This window comes from Phaethon aethereus, assembly GCF_964289735.1.
Source record: "Phaethon aethereus genome assembly, chromosome: 17".
Taxonomy (NCBI): Eukaryota; Metazoa; Chordata; class Aves; order Phaethontiformes; family Phaethontidae; genus Phaethon; species Phaethon aethereus.
The window spans coordinates 5,614,096-5,630,031 of record NC_138593.1 but is presented as its reverse complement, the minus strand read 5'-3'; the positions used below and the strand labels follow the sequence as shown (position 1 = coordinate 5,630,031).

The 15,936-nt window shown below is 40.8% G+C and overlaps 1 protein-coding gene across 1 annotated transcript in view; it reads left to right on the top strand.

The window, feature by feature from the left end:
* TMEM132D (transmembrane protein 132D) overlaps positions 1-15,936 on the top strand; it is a gene marked incomplete at both ends in the record, with an annotated part of 259,935 nt that overhangs the window by 92,369 nt on the left and 151,630 nt on the right. The window contains one exon of the mRNA XM_082007930.1: positions 14,790-14,936. Within this exon, the coding sequence (XP_081864056.1) occupies positions 14,790-14,936 (147 nt within the window). The remainder of the gene's footprint in view (positions 1-14,789; positions 14,937-15,936) is intronic.

Here is a 15,936-nt window from a genome sequence, read left to right as displayed (position 1 = left end):
TGAGGACCAGGTTTCTTTTTAACTTTGAAAGAGTAGAATATGTATTATTTAAATAATGGGATAAAATCTTATTTTAAATTGGATTCTGTTTCTTCAAATGATATTTTACTATGTATTTCTGTTTCGTCTAATATTGCATTTAGCCATCTTTGTTTTTTACTGGGTAATAGTCTTGTCCTGTGCCACCACTATCAGTAGCATTTAGCTTCTACTTTAATTAATCCCTTGCTCAGAGCAGAGCACATCTCAAGACATGGTTATGGCACTGATCAGTCAATGCGTAACCAAATACGATAATGCCTCTGACACACAGTATCATACTGAGTGACCCAGTTTCCAAATTTCAGTCTAACTCTGCTTCAAGGACAACCTTAGTGAACATCTGACATCAGATAATTCAGTCTAACTGTATGTACCAGAGCTACTTCCTACCTGCTGATACAAGTAGGATTTGCTAACAGCACTGCCTCGTATTTGACTCTCCAATGCCGTCCATACCTTTTCTTCCCTTCAGAATGTTTTTTTTTCTTCATCCAGGTGGTGTGAAAGTTGATTAGCGTACCTTTCTACTACACTGTTGCAGCGCATACATATGTACAGTGATAGCTCTGTCAGAAACAGTCTCCTGGGGGAAGGTCTTCAAATTAGCCTTCAGAAGGGCCTGTCAGGTTAATTTTTTATTTTATTTTATTTTTTAGCATGTACCATTTTAGTAAATCTCCTCTAGCAGTCACTCCTTGACTTCCAGGCAGGTATTTTTAGAAGAGGAAAAGTTTCTGCATTTAGCAAAACCTTGGGGCTGATTGATTGCCCCTTCTGCCCACAACTCCTTTCCTCCCTTGGAAAGACCCTGCGTGACTGTTCTGCGCAGGGAGTTGTGCTGTGCGCCAGACCTTGCGTGAGGGACCCGGTGTGCCCGTGACGGCTGCTGTTCTAACTGATACAGACGTCTATTTCAACACTTGAGCAAGGAACTTCTGAGACACAGAAGATGAGGTGTCAGGGCTTTGTGCTCTGGAAACGGCCTCTCCCAAGGAGTCCCATGGACTGGGCAAAGAGTAGGACATGCTACATGTAGTGATTAATGGATGTATGTCTTTCTCCTAACTAGCCCTGTTACGACAAGCAGCTCTTGAGGATGTTTGCAATATTAGCAAACAGTGATTCCTAAAACACAATAGATTTTTCTCACTGAAATATAGCTGAATTACAAGCTTTGCCATGAATTTTAGACAATCATAATGGCTGTAATGCTTATGACTGAGATTACTGAAATATTTGCCCCGACATCTTTTTTTTAATACATTTGTTTTCTGTCTCTTAAGCAAAAGCTTAATACATGAACAGAAAAAGAGGTATTTTTCATCAATCTCTTAGCAGCAGCCAGCACTTCAGCCAGCAGGAAAAGTTGAGTTTTTTAATAACATATATTATACTGTTTTTTCTATATTTCCTGACCGAGAAAGACAGTTCCAAGGGGACCTTTGTAGCCACAGAGACGAGACAGACTCTTGCCTTTTTCTTCTTATAAGTCTGGGCTACATCACCTTTGTTTTCCCTGCCCCACACTGATCTTCTGCAATTCTGCCTAGTCACCTCAGAGTCCCCTGTCTCAGGGGTCTTTCTACACACCCCACTACAGCACACTGATAAGAAATAGATTTAAACACATAAATCAGTTGTCACGCCCTCCTCTGGGCCCGTTGGCATGCATGGTTGTTTTCCTGGTTTGATTGTGCTCTTTGCTTGCAGCATGTGTGTCGTGTCTTCACCAGTTTTCTCACAGTAGGACCCGTGATGGCAGCGACTGTTGTTTAATTAGTCTCTCTACAAACTGCCTCCAGTTGCAAAGGCAATTGTTCAAAGGAATATGCAGTAGAGTGTGACGCACGCAGAGCTACCTTGATTTTGGACTTGAAATAGGTCTTCAAAGAAAACTTTCTGTATAAAGAATCTGTGTGCAAAACGGCCCATGAAGTGCTAATTTCAATGCAGTTGAATGAACTGTGGACAGAATTCTTCATTGCCATGTTTATAGAGTCATCATTTACCTCTGCAATTTGGGAATAAAACAGTGTGAATTTCAGAATGATAGCACTGTGCACACATTTTTTGCAGGAGAAATTCCAACTACAGCTGGAAAAACGTTCTTTATGAAACAGGTGTCTGCCTTTCCCCTGCCTTAAACTCATTAAAAAACAATAACATACCTAAAACAGTCTAAAAGGTGAGAGTGGTATCTGCGACTTTACTTTTCACCAATTGCCTAGAAATACCTTCATCTAAAAGCAAAGTGGGCATGGGTCAGCTCTGCTCTTGCACTAGAAATCTTCAGAGAACTGTTTCATACCAGGGATCCCATGGATGAAGGTACTTGCTTTTCAAATAGGCACGGCTCCACTGCCCCATTGTCATCTGCGGGACTTTTATCCTGAGTCTCAAATAAATACGAATCTAGTGTTAACTTCTGTCTATTGTGTTAGAAAGCTCAATCACATCTTTCAGGTTTTTCAATATTGTAAATTTTAACCCAGTTATCAAAATACCAACATGTGTTGTATTCTGACAACCTCAATTACCTGTGATGTTTCAGTGGGTCACAGAGCTAGGTTGTGCCTTCTACAGTGACTTTCATGGGAATAGAACATACTGAATGTCTCAAAGCAGTTCCTGTGAAGACACATCTTCAACTAAAGACCCTGGCTCAGAAGGAGGAGTTGACATATTCAGAGGCCTCTGCTGCTACTGGCATCTTATTTGGAAAAGTGATTTTTTTTTTTAAAGGGTAATATTCAGTCACCTCCAGTTTTTGCTAACAGATTTTTAACTCTTTACCATCCTACAGGGGCAGTTGGCATGTAAACATTAGCGTGCAGTTTGCATCCTAAGCGTACTTTCAAAGTCAGTCTCCTACTTGTCCTCGCCTACTGTGCTTCCGGTCACAATACAGAGCAGTTGCAAAGTACACAAGTTAGACTCCTTTCCAGTTAAGCGAACCAGAAGATGTGATCACCAAATGCACTCCATCAGCTGAAGGAATATCAAACAACTGAACCAGGCTAGGACAGCAGCAGGGACAGCCACTGAATCTCCTATAGCATAGACATGGTGGCCTCAGTATCATTTCACCGTATAAATAGTCTCCTGCTGCACTTCAGACAGGTCTCCAAGGCTCCCTTACGAACTCTGGTGGGAAAGGCAGTGAGTAGCGTGTGTTGAAGGAAAGGGGTAAAGGCAGTGCATGGCATGTGTTGAGGGAAAGGGGTGTATTACATCCTTGGTGCTAAAGTCTGCAGGAAGGCCTGCCGGGTCTGCTGTAACTGAAACAGTCAAGCTGCGGCGTCTGCGTGCTTGAGGACTGCAGCGGCCCCACGCCAGAGGCAAGTGGCTTGAGTCTGGGTGCCATGTCTGCACCAGCACTAAATGTGTTTAAACTGCTGACGTGCTCTCTGAGGTCTGATCAGGGCTGTACCTCGAGCGTGCGGCAGCTCCCATCTGGTCTCCAGACCCAGGCTCAGAGGGGATGGTGCATGGCCCAGGCTTGCTTCAGGAGAGGACCGCTGTACGCGGCTGAAACCGAGAATCTTTTCTGAACGTTAATTTTGACCACAAGTCTATCAAAACTGTCAAAGCCCCACAACACATTTGAGTTTGTGAGTGCACATCCACTTGGCAAGAGCACAGGAGTTAACTGATTGGAGGCGAAGCTAAGCAAACAGGCGCTGGGATTTTACTGGGTCTGAGCGATGCACTAATCCCTGGGCAGGCTATTCATTTCCTTCTTGCTACAACCATATGGGTTTCCCATGCTGAATGGTAGCGTTATGCTGTGTTGTATAAAATCCTTACTGTATAATAGGAGCATGGGGATTCCTGAAACTATAGCTCACATTTTTTGTGGTTTAAAGAGTGAGGGAAAGTCAATGTCTGATAAACTTAGGGTTTAAAGTTATTTTCCCGGGCTCACTTTCTGCCATTTTTCTCTCTCCATCACAGTTTCTTCAGCCTCCATGTACTCCATCACGCTCAGTACTTTATCATCTGGCCATTTTATTCACTGTGGTGATGTTTTGGCTCCCTGATAAAACAGCTCGTATTTTGTAGCGGATTTTGTCCACTACCAGCTGGTAGCCAGGGTTACAACCTTTTTACTTTCAGAAACAGCTGCCTAGTGGTCGCTTTTGCCTTAGAGAATTTTAGAAAGTGGCAAATGATTTAGAGTGTTAACATTTTTGGTTGTTTGCTGCTGGGCTGTTGCTGCAGAAGTAAAAAATGTCAGTCATTTCTGTATGTCAGCTCACTAAAACTTTTTAAATCCTCTATTTTCAAAAGAGCAATCTGCTTCCAAAAATTGTGACACATTAAACCTGGTGCCTAAAACTACAAAGTTTTAATATAAAATAAAAGAAAAAATCTATATGCACTATAATTCTTGCTCAGTCCGTATTTTAAGCTCCCATATTGTGTTTTATGACATTTAACTTTGAGCACCGATAGGTAGACATTAGGTGGTTCTCACAGATTTGAATTCCACAGTAGGGTGGTTAGAACAATTGTATGCTGTGATGATAAGTCTCCTCTGTGAGGAGGAACAATTATTAGTTTTTCAGGATTTATATGTGGAGAGGATTACCAGCTGCCTTTATGTTCCTGCAAAATACCTCTATCTTGGAGAGCAATCGACAGGGAGGTTTTTGTGTAATTCGAAGTGATCTCTGCTTTTGCTTGCTTTGATCAGCCAAGCCCTCTTCTATGGCTCTTGCAGTATTAAAATCATAACCGTAACTGTGCTCTGGGATGCACTAGGGTTAACTGCTGCAGCTGGAGACAGACAACATTGCGTGTATCCTACATTGAGGACACAGAATAATTTTGGGCAGTGTCATTTTTGTATTAATTGAACTCCTTTCTGCATCAGTGGCTTCATTGAGTTATTGGGGTTTGCCTGCAGCAGAACTCCTTGCTATTGTTTAGCAAATGTTGCTTTGGTAGCCACTCATGCAGATGACAGAAAGGTGGTTAAATATGTCAGTATAGATGTATAGTGTTCAGCCTGAGATTTTATGCAAAGTTCCTACTTAAATTGCTTAGTGAATATCTATTTTATGCCGATAGCAACCCTTTGGAGCAATGCAGGCTTTTTTCTCCATTAAAGAATCTGAACCCTTTATTTATACACTTACTTTACTTTTTTTCTTTTACTGTAGACCTGATTCTGTAACCTTAAGTAATGTCATCAGGAGTCAGCAGAATTGCTCCCATGAGTGAGGAAGGACCTTTATGAAAAAGGAGTTGCAGGCTCAGGATTTCTGCAGCGAAGATTGTTATATGCTCTTTTTCTGTCTCTCTGATGCTGTTTGAACATCTGACATACATGTCATTGAGTGAAGGACAAACACAGCACATATGGATCCATGGGTCTTTTTAAAAATTTTTGGACAAGTTAATGTAATGGTACAGCTTGCCATAAATTGCTCCTGTGTTACCTCCTAGAGGGGGCTGCATATAGGCAATGGATGAGAGAATTCCTGTATAAAAGAACTAAGTATTCACAGTTGCTGTGATGTCCAGAAAATTATTTTATCTGCAGCTGCGAGAAGTTGCTAGGGAACAGTGCTAACTCATTTTCACTGATCGGTCTTCATTAGCACTGTCGAGGTAATCTTCTCTCTTGTTGCTCCATGATACTGCTGTTTTGTTTTGCATTACGTTGTGATTTGAAAATACCTCAGAACTGTCCTACCTGTGAAGTTTGAAATAAACTTTCAAATAGAGAACCTTTTTTAGATCACCTCCGAGCATCAAACCCCTCACCAAGGCTGCCGTGAGTTTCAAGGTGTCACCATGAAGAACTGAAAGGGCAGATTCAGTGTCAAGCACTGGGGCTGGAGGAGGTGAGCTTGCACTGGGAGAGCATTAGGCTCACAAAGCATTTGTGCAGTTGAGTCTCTCCAGGAGAGGACAGGAACATTTTTTGGAGATACTTTTGAGATAAACGTGCTATCTGCATTTATGATGATATTGTGATTGCTAATACATTTTAACCACAGCCTTAAAGCATTTGCTTTAAGGTGTGCACTGTTTTTCACTGAACATCAGACAACTAGTAGTCACACTGAAGGGAGTTTGGGTGGTGGCTGTTGATTTGCGTGATAATTCTGGTTGATAAGTCAAAAGTCTTGTAGTTTGCATTGCTAGCAGCATCCTTCCATTCACATCTTGTAAAAAGGTGATTAGCCAGGTCAGAGCTCTGGAGCAGTATCTGCATCCCACAACAATTGTGTCTTACTGTGTGACTTCAAAACAAAAAGTTCCTCCATCAGACACTGCTTTGCATATAAAGACAAAGAAGTAGTGTTACCAAGCCCGTTGCTTCTTGGTGTACGTATATTGAATATATAGCTCTATTTCTGTAACTGTTAGTTTTGGAAGACTTGTACTGCATGGTTCACCAGCCTTGTCGTCTTTCTTCAGTGTGCTCCTAATGTTCTCAGCCAATCTAAGTGAATCCAGAAGAATTTCTCCACTTGTTGCTTGCCCAGTCAGCATAAAAATCTATGTACACGTACTTAAACACACACATATAAATGTCCCTATATTTCTTAAAAAAACATTTCATTGTTCTATGCTCTGTTTTACTCTACCTGCAATGAGTAACTGGGTAGCCCTTCATTACACTCATCCTGTGGTTTAGGTGGTTCCTCACAACCAGCTTCACTCACATGCATGTTGTGGTATGATAGCTGTTTCCTACCATTTTCTTCACCTGTGAAACGGGGCAAATGGCACTCTCTTTTCACTGCGGAGTCCCCAGTACTGTGCTTTGTTTTTCCTATCCTTTCTTAAATCTAGGTCTAATTTAAAAAATTTTTGGTTGCACAGGCTGTGCTGTTAGCAGTTTTGCTGATGTTTGGCCAGAAAAGGAAGGGATGCGTTGCATTGTTTTCTTTTTACAAGCAGTTTAGAAAGACATATTTCAGACCCTGCATTATATTTTTGGAAATAGTCCACAGGTCTCCCAGCCACTTTAAATCAGCAGGCAGCACTATTTATCTTTGTCTTTCATTTCTGTAAACAAACACCTTCCTTCATACCCTTGAATACATAAATATTTCGGGATTTTTAGTATTATTGCTCATTATTGCCCAATTATCCATTTCTGCAGGAAAAAGTGCCAGAGAGCTGGAAGAGGTGTAAGAGGAGCAAGTCAGTATTATGTTACAACACTGCATTTGCTGAGTAGTTTGGGGTAAAAAGAAATAATGAATTACCTCTTTACCTTGACCTCAAACTATCAACCTTAAGACAGTATTTCCTCTTAAACATCTCTCTGCTTGTTTCATAATTCATATTGAGATATGGCCATGGGCAGGAGTACCAGCTTGTCCCTTAACATGATAATATCTTCTTAGAACATCGCTAGCAGTAACATTGTCGGTTGTAACAGTGGTGTCTTATCTATCGTATTACTGAGATTTTGTCTGCTAGTAGTGTACATTTCTGTAGTGCCACTTCAGGTTACAATGCTGCTATTTTTGCTGGTTTTCTCACTGCTTTGCCACTTATTTGACATCATGTACAGTCCACAAGATGGAATTAGCAGAAGGGTGCACCAGCCAGACATGAAGTTCACGATAACCCTGTTTCTGACTTTTCCTTCATGTTGGGAGTGCCAAGACGACTGCTGCTGTGGTCCCTGGGGAGGTGCAATGCTATTCTTGCTGCTTGCGTAACTCCTAAGGTTTGCTTCCTCAGCTTTAATTCAGGATCTTTCTAAAACACAAAGATCAAGTTCTGCAAGCCATGAAGGGTTTTGGTTTCCACTGAGGATCGGGTCCTCTCATGGCTTGTTAGTAAGTGAATAGAGGTCAGACCTACAGACTGTATTTGTTTCTGTTTTAAATTGATTTGTATGCATTCTTTCCTTTTAATTCTCCAGAGACTTCTGCATTTTACATCTTGCAAAACACATTTTTAATAAGGACTTTCTTTTGGAAAGCCACAGGAATAAAATCTAAATGTGTAATACGTGCATGTATATGCAGCTGTGTGCATGCACATAAACTGTAAGTGCAATAGGCAATTTTGTCAAGTTCAAGAGATATATCCTACAAAGAGATCTGTTTTATTTAACTCCTGATATGCACAATTCAACTTTTGAAGCCTAAATAGGTCTTGTGCCCTTTCACAATTAAATTTTGTTATAAATCCACCTGGGTTGTATTTTTGTAATATCTCCATTTGAATGAGGGTGTTTTAGTGTCTGGGTGGAATGTTTTTTCTTTCTGAAATGTTAATTAGATGGAGAATATGTTATGCTTTGGAAAAGCTGCATTGCAAACCCATAGATAAACAGATTGATTTAATTTTAATCTGCTTTCATGGTGATGCATAATGATAACTGGTTTCTGTCTCACAGGGCTGAAAACCACAGACCTTAATAAGAGTTTGTGGGTATATTATACAGCTTTAAATAGCTTATGTTGTGCTAGATCGCTCTCCATAAATTATTCTAACTCCATCAGTATCCCAGGGACTCCCGATTCTCTTCTGCTGTGGATTTTCAATCAGTGAAACTATTAGTATAATCTGAAGAAACTTCAAGGCATCTTCCCTGAAAACAACTGACAACACTGGTTTGTACATGAAGTATTCAATGGGGAAAACAAAACAAAAAAAGCCGTAAGAAGCCAACTCTGTACATCAAATCCTACTTTTTGTAAGCCATGCCAAAATTTATAATGTAATTAAAAGCCAGAGATTCAGACGGCTAGTAGAAAGTGTCTTGCTACGTGACCTAATTTTTGTGATACAATATTCCTGTTGCCCTGAGAAAGCTGCAATTTTTTTACTCTGTTCTAAATCACATTGTTTAAATGGGCCCCTCTCAAACACAGTTCCTTCCATTGAAAGAGTTTCAACTATGAAGGCTTGCTTCTGACAGGGAAAACTGGTTTTTTAATGGTCTTTATTTCTTCAGGGGTTTGTGATGGATACAAATCCAGAAAGCTTTTGTACGCTTGGTTTTCATCCACTCACTGCAAATAAGCCTTAAGTCTAACAAAAACAGGCTGAGTTCTGTCTGCTTTCTCAATGACAGACACATTTTATTTTTGACTGATGTTCAAAGAGATGAATCTCTTTCAGGCTCAAATTCTGTCCTACATTAGCTTCAGCCATAAAAAGCAATGAAACTGCAGAGGGAGGCAAAAGAAGAGTATGGCCTTAGTGTTTAAATTTAGCATCACCCTAATGTTGCACATACGAATAGAAGCGGAAATGCTGGGAACACAAATTCCAACTCTTGGAAGCTAGCATCGGTGGAGCTCGAGGAAGTACAAACTGGTTGTTTCCAGCACCAGCAGATGTAATTTGTTATTGGGTAAGAGGTGATGTCATCGGAAGGAGCCTGCATGAAGAGCAACCTGTGGCATAGCCATCAGCAAAATTGGGCTCTGGGCGGTGACATACATTGGGTATTTACAGGTTAGGACCATGAATACTTTCAGGGTTTCTTGTGAGGAGTATTTTGCTCCTGTCTTAGATCAGTGCATTAGACCTTCCAGTGAGTGGAAATGCACCCGATTTCTTTGTCTTATGACATGAAGAACTGTAGTCGGGTCCATTTCCACTCACATTTTTCTTGTCTTTGGTTTCAAATGGGCTGGTGGGGGAAAAGCCTCTCCCACACCTATTACTGTTGTCACGGTCCAAAGGTGGTAAATAGTAGTAAAGTGACGACTGCCACGCTGTACAGCTAAACACTCTTTTGGTCTCTCTCTGTTGCTGGGTTAAGGTTGGGCTCTGGGTGGGAAAAAGGACAAAAGATAAACAGAAATAGAAACCCCCTCAAGTTATTTCTGAAGTGCTTTGGGGAGATATGGTGACAAGACAAATTCAGAGCCCACTGCACTGTCTCTTTAGGTGCCTAGAAGCTCTCAAAAATGTACCCCTCTGCAGACAATTTGCCTGCCACCTTCCAGTTGCCACTGGGAATGAGATGATAGCCAGTGGTAGCACCTGTGTTAACAGCCTCCCTTTTCTTTTTATTCCTTTGATGTTAAAAGTAGCTCACTTTCTTGGAAGGAGCAGGAAAGGTTCCCACAGATCTTTTCCCTGAGTGCTCACAGTAATAGAAAACTAGATTCAATGTCACAGGTCTAAAACACCTTTATTTAGAGCTGTTGAGGGGTTAGATTCTCTGTTTATTTGCACTTTGTTTTGGAATGGAGGGATGTGTGGTATTTGCTGCATGAGGGACGTCGTCAGGAGTAAAACGGGGAGGGGAGTCCTGCCTGTGGCAGGGTATCTGCAGCTTCTGCAGGCTCCTTGTCTTTGATGTTTGCATGTCTCGAGGGTGAACGTGCGTGTGTGCTTCCTCGCTGTCTCTCTCCCTCTTCCCTGTGATGCTTCAAACCAGACACTTAGTTGACGTTGTACCATGGCACTTAGCAACACACATGCTGTAATGCTGTTATTTTTCACCAGCCAGCTGTTCCACTTTATACAGCACTTAAGTAACAATTTCACAGCCATTACCAGCCCGCAGTAATGACATGGGCTGAAAGCTCAGCGCGAACTGGTTGTAAACTACGAAAACTGGGAAAGGCTAAACCAGACGCTTTGATAAATGAGAAAGGACATTGCCTGCATTTTAATTGGTCAAGTTGAAGCCTCTTTTATCACTAGAGGAAACGTAGTGTTTAGTGGGTCATGAGATAGAATTGGGAATCACTATCTTTATGCACTTAGGAAATATTTTCTTGATTTCAGGTGTGATGTATCGATTCTGGGCATTTCTTTTATGGGTGGGTTTTTTTTTTTTCTTTCTCCTTTACCTTGAGTTGTACCCTGTCAGCATTGACGGGTTTTCAGGGATTGAGGACTCCCAGGGGCTTTGTTTGCCATGATTGATTTGGTGCAAGGGGTGAGCTACTGATGAGTCTCAGTAACCGATGTTCTGCGCTGTAAGCAGTGATCCAGAGGTAACTAAGAGCCTGGAGAAACACCAACGGAAGTGTTTAGTTGGATAGGTTCCTTGTTTGAAAAAAAACCACAAACGACCCACAACAAACCAAACAAAATGAACCAAAACCAACCATGACTGAAATGTTTAGTAATTCTTTTTTTCTCCTTTCCAGAGTAGAAGCTCCCCAAAGTGAAGTGATGGGCACAAAATAATCAACCAACTTTACTTTCTGCTGCCCAGCCGCAGTGCTTTAAACAAGTACAATCTGTTGTACTTAGACTACTATTAACTGTGAGCAACTATATGAGAAAGTTTTGTCAGACACCTTTTTGCATATTGCAGTTGAGAAGTCTTAGAGGGCTGAACTGTGGCTGAACCAAGAGGCTGTCTCGTGAGCACTCTCAAGAGCAGCTGAAGGGTTGAAGACCCAGCTTGCCCTGTCACAGCCAGGCAATTCAATAAAGCTGATTTGCAAGAAAGTAATTGAGCCCTGACAGCAGTCATAGTGTTTTCACCTCAGGTATCTTCAGTTTTATCTGTTGACAAATAACATACCTTCAGTTATTATTAACCCTGTTACATCCAGGTCATTCTTTGGTAATTGCAAAGTGCTATTGCCATTGTAAATTGGGTGAATAAAATTCTGCAGCTCCCCAACAGTGGCAAACACGGCATCGAGACACACTAGAGGAAAAAGCGTTTCCTGGGATAGTGGAATTGAAGCTTTTGTGCTAATTATAAAAGTATATTTAACTGTTTCTTCAAAAAGAATTATTAGCTTCTAATTCTGTTGAAAACAACAATCTTGTGTTATTGTTTTCAGTAAAATTAGGGGTTTGGGGCTTTTAATAAATGACTAAATTAGACCTTATGAAAAACTCTTCTAAGAAATCCTGATCCGTAGACTGCAATTACCCCAAGGAGCGTACACATTTGTTTTGAAAAATTAGAAATCGGTGCAGGATGGTAGTTTGTCATTTAATAAAGTGTTGTCAAGGATAAACAAACTGAGCTTGTCTTACTGGTTTTGTGTCCATTTTTCTGGTTTACCTCATCACTCTGTTGTTTAAAGGAATCCAGATAGAAAAATAAGAGGATGCTATCAGTTATTTGTCTCTGTATCCTTATTTTAATCTGGTTTGTAATGCTTTTTAAAATATAAATGAGGAATTCCCTCGATTTTTGGTGTGTGGCTGTGTACTTAGCAGAACTGAGACCCTGCACGGCTTTTTCGATTGCAGTAAAGCTACTGCATATGTGCCAGCAGAGCGAGGTAGAATATGCAATACTCTAAGGCTGCTTTTTTCTTGATTCCCTACCAGTTTTGTTAATAAAACATATAAAACCATAGCTGTTGTATAGTCAATATAATCTGTTATGGTTTTTTAAGTAGCAGTTGTAACATAGTAATTGCTCTTAACCGCCGGTCATGGAAAATGGTTGCTCTTATGTAAGGCTACCGTCTGTTTGGGTTTCCAGGATATGTATTCTGTGCTGGCCCCGTTCCCGGCCCCCCCCCCCCCCCAGTGTTGTCCAGGAGTATTCAAAGGCTTAGTATCTTTGTCCGGCACTTGCAAATCTCTCTTGGCTTGTATCCCAGGGAGGCTCCATGACACGTAGAAATCTTTGATATACTCCTTGGCGTGTGCGCGCTGGGGCAGCAGTCGGTTACCGATCAGCTGTACTGCCTGCTGCGCCGGCGGTTTACCGTACCTCCACGGCAAACCCGAGGGGGAACCCTACAGCACGAGCTCAAGGCTTGTGTGGCTTTGTGACATGGAACCAGCCACACCACAGGCTGTGAGCGATTCAGTCACTCTCGTGTGCTAGAGTGCATAAGCACAGTGGCTTGGCTCCATCGGGACAGTTGCCTTTTCAAATACAGAAGCTCAGCTGGGTGGCCAAAATCCCACACCAGCACCTTCTCGCCAGCTGTGCTTAACAACTGGAGAGACAGCAAGCTCATCAGAGAGCTAGAAGGGTGGGTATGAGTTTCTTAATCATTGCCAGCTTAACTTGGAAAGATCTGAGCCGCCCTCCTTTCCCTGTGACATGGGAATAATTTTTCTATCATTTAGTGGACACCCGGCAGTTTTCCTTTCTTGAAGTGGAACAGGAAGACAGGAGCAGATGCTGGTCACTAGGAATAGCTCAAGACAAACGCTGAAAAACGTTTCCTCCAGGTTGTCTGGCCTTTTCCTCTCTTCCTCTCTCCGTCTCTCTAAGATGCCAGGAATTCAGTTTAATTTCCACTCTTCTTTAACCGTTGATCTCTTGTCCTCAGGGATGTGTTTGATCTAGGAGCAGTAACTGTGCCTGCTTAAAATACATTTTGTGAAATTAGCATAGAAGAACATGAGCACAAATCGTCAGCCTTCGTGTATTAATTCTTCCAGGTGTGCTAAGGAAATTACAGCCACTGCTATTGAGTTAGTGGTAGAAGAAATGATGTATAACCCTTTTTGTCTGAGACAGTTGAAGAAATCCTTTGGCTTTTTATTCTGAAAACATCTGTGTGGATGTTGTCCTTCAGATTTCACAAGTAATTTCATGCAGAGGCAGAGATGATAGTGCTTGTTTTACTGACATTAGCATCTCTGCATGGCAGCAGCTGTTTATACAGAAAAATCACATACCTTTTTGGGTTTTTTGCCCAGAATTGAGAACTTGCCATAACACTGAATTGATTTTGTGTATGAGATTTTAAGCAAATATAATTAAACTGTCATTTCCTGACAGCTCATATATGAGGCTGTTTGACCACAACGGACTTTTTGTTTTTGGAAACACATTCAGAAACCAGAAGTTAACAATACCAGAGACTCCTAATTCAGTGAATTGGCCAACATTTACTCCAGCTGTGGGGTAATTCAATAGTGCCTTAAGGTACATATTTAGATATTTAGTTAAAGAAAGGGAGAGAAAGAATTGGGGATTACAACACCTGCTAAGAGGAAGCAAAACAGATATTAAAAAAAATATATATATAGTTCATCTTCTCCACTGGTTATTCAGAACGAGAAATATGATGCTAACACGTGAGAACCAGAAAGTACTTTTCAGGAGGAGCCAATCCAGTTGTCATGACTGTAACATTTTGTCATACAGCTTTTCCTATTGTTCAACCTGATATGTGGAAACAGACTTCCCAAGAAACCACTCATTTTTGGAAAATAAGAATATTTCTAAGTGTTTTTAGGATCCAAGCTGATAGAACAGTTAAACCCAACAGTATTAAAAGAAAATGAAGAAATGTTGTGGTCTCAGAAAGACAATGAAAATTGGAGCAAAGATATGAAATGTTACCTTTGAGTAATCCGGGGTGGGTGGGGTGGGAGAAGAAAAGGTAGATTTTGCTTGTAATATATTTTGCCTGTAAGACCTAGCGAAGGTTCTCAGCTCCTCACTCCAGATATAAGCCCCAGCAGCAACCTGACTTCTTTTTGCGATGAAAATTCTACTTTCCAATACGATAACTTTTGGTCAAAAGACAGCCTTAGCACACTCGGTGGTGTCCACAGTGTGGATAATGGAAGAGCAGGAGTGAGGAGCGTGCTCCAGAACATATCTACTCTGCAATTTAGCTATGACTAAAGCTGTAATTACCATTAGTTCAATAAAATTTCTATCTTGTTATAATTTCTTCAAAATATGGCATTCTTAATTAATTCGCTCATCTCTTTTCCTTGTAATACTGTCGAACTCTAATGAGCGGTAGCATTTTCTGTGGGGCAGTAATGAGAAAATAATGAAGAAATGAGTAACAGATCAAGCTGACATTTTGTATCTAATTGGTAAAATATCCTCTTGTTCCTCTTAGGGCAAATGTGAAGAAAGGTGTGAACATTTTCAGTGTGAGAGCCAGCAGCCCCTACTTGTGGGACATCAGAGAGAGCATGGATTATACTGGGAAATACGCACCAGCTGTTATTGTTTGCCAGAGGAAATCTGCTGCCTCTGAAAACAGGTGGGTCATTTCCAGCAGTCTATCTTTTAATAACTGACGGTTGTTTTTCCTTTTTGAAGCATTTTGCTACGATTTTAAGAAGTTTTATTATAGTACATGATAAAAATGCTTTTGGAAATGCTGTGGCTGTCTTTGTTTTGTGGTGCATGGCTAATTCTACCACATGCACTTTGAGCAAAATGTAACTGAATCCTACTACTCGAAGTTAAAACTAGCAGGAAATATTGTTTTCAGATAGTATTTAGAGGAACATGTTTCATATCTTAGAATTCAGTTGTGACTAGTTTAATCTCTTCAAATTATTTGCTGCCACGCATTCCAGCAGGGGGTAATTGGAGGGCTGTTTGTGGTGGGGTTTTTTGGTTTGTGGTTTTGGGTTTTTTTATATCTCTTTGGGGTTTTTTGTTTGGTCTGCTCCCCACCCTCCTCCCCCGCCCCGGGTAACTAAAATGTACTCCTGGTATCAAACCCATGTTTTTATTGGTGAGATTTTTCTATGAAATTTTAATCTGCAGAAGGGAATAGATTTTCAAATTTCCATTCCCATTGTGCAACAACTTAGGACACTGACCTGTCTTAAACAACCTTCACCTGGCAGGTGGATGTTCCTTTTCTAATCACAACTGATTGCGTTAATGAATATACTTTCATATAATTTGATGCTTCGTGTTCATTGTTTGTGGAATTGCATGTCACGTGCATATTTATAAGGATCTGACTGACTGCGTACATATTGCATTTGGCATTGCTGTTGGAAAACTTGCCGTATTACACAGAAGTTCTGTGCTGTGGTTTACTTCTGAAATTTTACAAAAATTTATAGGCTTTGGGAATTTTTATTAGGGAGTGTAGAATTTTAAAATAAATACCCTCTGAGCCTAATAACTAGGAAGTTTCATGTCCTTGCAATCTGGGTATGTGAAAAAAAGAGAAAGGGAAGAACTTATCTTCATAATCATGATGGAAATCACTTTCTCCTTCTTATAACTTAGATTCTACA